The following is a 3,597-nucleotide window of genomic DNA, read 5'->3' on the forward strand; positions in this document are numbered from 1 at the left end:
ATATTAAAGTAAGTATTATATTATCTTTTAATTATTATAATATTAAAATTAGTATTTGGTTTTCGGTTTTCTCATTGCCTATACTTGTGTCATGCAAGTCTAGCTTCCTCACCACCCCATTGTTCATTTTATTTATATATATATTATAGTAAAAGAAAACAACAAGATCATTTCAACAAGGGAATTGTAATTTTTGTGTTAATTTGAAATTATTTATATTTATTTGTGTGTTAAATTATTTCTGTATTATTATTACTTTAAATTTTAATTATTTCATTTTAATAATGTAAAAAAAATTAAAATAGAAAAATAATTATAAACTTTGTTAATAGATAAATTTGATTCATCACTATTGATATGTTATAAAAGCAGTGATATCTTTTTATCTTTGTAACTTAAATTGTTATTATGAGATAATCAAAAATTAATTATATCAATTATGGACTTAATCTGTTGACAATTTAGAATTGCTATCCAATTAGATTTTGTTCTTGTTACATTAATTAATATCATGAACCAATGTTTATATCAACCATCTAATTAATTAATATCATATTTACATAAATTAATATCATGTTTACATAAATGAAGGTTTATACCATTCTTACTAATCTTACCTGAAAGGTACAAAAAATTTCATGATGGTTATTTAATATAGTTGATGTTAAAAAAAAAAAATCAGTAAAATTGGCATTCAAAGCAGAGATGACACATTTGCATTGGGGCGTGGAAAGAGATGAGACCTCCACTTCCGTGCCAAACTCTCCCTCATATGCCTTATCCTCACATTATATCTCTGTGTGAGAGTTTTTAGAAATCCCTGTTACAGATATCAAACTTCGAGTCCTTATCAGACAATGCCTAATTAAATTTGTGAAAACCTTATTCTAAAATAAACACAGCTCACACGCTCACACGTATCAATGTAGCGATTACATAGCAATTTAAATAAACACAGCTCACACGTATCAACACAGCTCACACGTATCAATAAACACAGCTCACACGTATCAATGTAGCGATTAGATAGCAATTTAAATAATCGCAGCTCTGTGTTGAGCTGTGCAAACAGCCATATGACTTTGCATATTCCATGAGTCGTGAGAGTCACGGCAACAGACTTCACTATCATACGCCTGGGAACGCATTGTTAAACGTGAGCTTCTTCACTTGGCTTTTGCATATTCAAGAATTGTGAGCCGCCCAAGCAAAATTGACCACGATTTTGAAGGGATTATATAGTTTTGATTGTTGAACGTCCACACTCACTCCTGCAGTTCCTGAGAGATATCCATAGAGGGTATTAGCGTGCTTGGACTTACATACTCTTGCTTGCGATTGAACCCTGAGACAGAGGGTATCAGCTGTTGTATTTGCCAATATGAGTACATTAATCCAATGGCAGAATGGGAGTTTAAGGCACTCCATTTCTTCTTGTAATTTATATCTTCTGATTCTACTATTCGCCCTTTTGATAGCGCAGTGCAAGGCACAGGTCCCGTACGCAACCTTTGCTTCGTTTGGCGACAACCGGACGTACACGTATGGCGACCAATTTGCGACAAATTTGAACAACGTTTTGGATGATCTTGTTCAGAACACGCCTTCGACAGGGGTAAATGTTTCTTCGTATGGCGAATCTCCCAACAAAGTTTATGGGCTTCTCCAGTGCAGGGGAGACGCATCGCAAAAGGAATGTTCCGATTGCTGTCAAAATATAAGGAATAATGCTACTATATTGTGCGGAAACGAAGTTGAATGTCGAACGTGGTTGCCTATGTGCGAATTGTACTACCGGAACGACAGCAGCTTCATTGCTACAGGGACACGTAATTTGGCTTTTGTTGCTAATCAATTCATGAAGGGGCAAGAAATGGCTTTTATAAATCTTGTTTCCAATCTGTCCATTGAAGCTTCTACATCAATAAAGAGATTCGCGGAAGGAGGGAGTGTTGACTCTTCAGGTCATAAGATCTACGCTCTCGCTGAGTGCTACAGAGTTATATCCACCTCCAATTGCTCTAACTGCTTGGCCAATGCAACGAAACAGCTTCAAACTTATCCATATGATTATTCCGCAATTTATATGGAGAGCTGCTATGTCCTGCTATCTAATCAATCGCTTTCAGGTAATATTCCTTTTTTGCTTTCCTTTCATTTCTGCCATTTTTATCAAACCAATCACTTTTCAGTAATATTTCTTTTTGCATTTCTCTTCATTTATGCCGTTTTTATCAGAGTAACGGGTACTTAGTTTCGCCGTAGTAGCCATAAGCTTGGAAAATAATGGAAATTACTATATTTGATAGAATTTTTTGAAAATCCTAATTATAATGGTGAAGTTCAAGAATTTGGGTACTCCAGAATTATTGATAGTCCTGAATTTCTCACTCTGAATAATCCTTACAGTGCCAATTATTTCTATTGGTAAAGGAATATATTATTCATTAATAATAAATACATTTTGTTTTACAGCTAATCAATCAGGAAAATTACCGATGAAATTGGGGGTTGGGAGAGCTGTGCTTCTGCTTACTGTTTTGCTGGCGCTGTTAATGTGAAAATGGCTCTGCTACTGTGGTTTGAATCATAGTCCGTGTCAATATGGAGGTAACTATACATGTGCACGTCTCTTTATGTTTGCCTTGCTGGCTCATCCTTTTATTTTTGACAAAAAATAATACCACTAATGTTTGACTTTTGGTTTTTATGTATGTAGGCAGATGGAACAATGCAGGCTCTCCTTATCCACGTCAACGTTGGTTGGTTTAGAATGATTTGATATATGTTTATTAGTGTGGTTTGTCAAATAAATATAGCACAGAAACGGTGTGTAGAATTTTCAAAGCTTGTAGGCAAAAGTCATGATATCAATTAGTATTTTCGCCACTTTATTCGGACCTTCTCCCCCACTTTAATTCTAATGATTTGTATATTTAAAATGTAAGACATTATACTTTATGTTAAAATGTCATTTTAGGTTCCTGTAATATTTACTTCACATATTTCTATGTTCCCATAATTTTAACCCATTTGTATTTTTTCATTTCACAATATTTTTCTAATTTATATATTTTTTTATTTCACAGTATTTTTCCAATTTTATATTATTAGTATTTTTTTAATCTATTAATAAATTTTTATTTTATCAGATTATTTTCATTTTTATAATATTTTTCTATTGTAATTTCTAAGTTAATTTTTAATTAATAAAATTTAAATTATTATAATATCTATATTTTTATATCTAAAATTTAAGTTATGGGTAATATTTGTTTCTCTTTCTCCATCTCCAAAAGAGTGAAGTTCACTGTAATTTCTAAGACTATGCAAATGTTCTTTAATATTCACGTCAAAAAGATATATCAAATATTTTCCCAACTTTAAACTTTTGATCAATCTTGAAAGGTGTTCACAAAAATAGAAATTCTCATTTACAAACTTTAAAAATTTTCGTGCATCTTTAGATCTTCTTCTATGAACTAATCATCTAAAGCTACTATAAACTCTCCCGAACACCTTTAGTGCATTGTAGATCTTCTACTATGAACTTATCATCTAAAGCTATTGCAATACCTACTAGGCATTTGCAAACAT

The 3,597-nt window shown here is 32.2% G+C and overlaps 1 protein-coding gene across 2 annotated transcripts; it reads left to right on the forward strand.

Annotated features, from left to right (window-relative positions):
• Nucleotides 1–1,166: 1,166 nt before the first annotated feature.
• Nucleotides 1,167–2,992, forward strand: LOC149210079 (antimicrobial ginkbilobin-2-like protein). Of its 2 annotated transcripts, none has more exons than XM_089396604.1 (3): nt 1,167–2,129; nt 2,476–2,610; nt 2,720–2,992. In XM_089396604.1, exons 1-2 carry the CDS (start codon nt 1,382–1,384, stop codon nt 2,559–2,561), a joined length of 834 nt encoding a protein of 277 aa, XP_089252730.1. In that variant the 5' UTR covers nt 1,167–1,381; the 3' UTR covers nt 2,562–2,610; nt 2,720–2,992. The 2 variants fall into 2 exon arrangements, with proteins under 2 accessions (XP_089252730.1, XP_089252731.1); XM_089396605.1 differs by having other exon boundaries at nt 2,724–2,992.
• Nucleotides 2,993–3,597: the final 605 nt, after the last annotated feature.

The sequence above is a fragment of the Pinus tabuliformis genome, chromosome 1_2 (assembly GCF_031772625.1).
Source record: "Pinus tabuliformis cultivar Carrire ecotype Pingquan chromosome 1_2, CPIR1, whole genome shotgun sequence".
Lineage (NCBI taxonomy): Eukaryota > Viridiplantae > Streptophyta > Pinopsida > Pinales > Pinaceae > Pinus > Pinus tabuliformis.

Coding starts and splice junctions, on each gene's coding strand:
- LOC149210079 (XM_089396604.1), top strand. CDS start 1,382: ATGAGTACATTAATCCAATGGCAGAATGGGAGTTTAAGGCACTCCATT. Junction 2,130..2,475: donor ATCTAATCAATCGCTTTCAG/GTAATATTCCTT, acceptor TTTGTTTTACAG/CTAATCAATCAGGAAAATTA.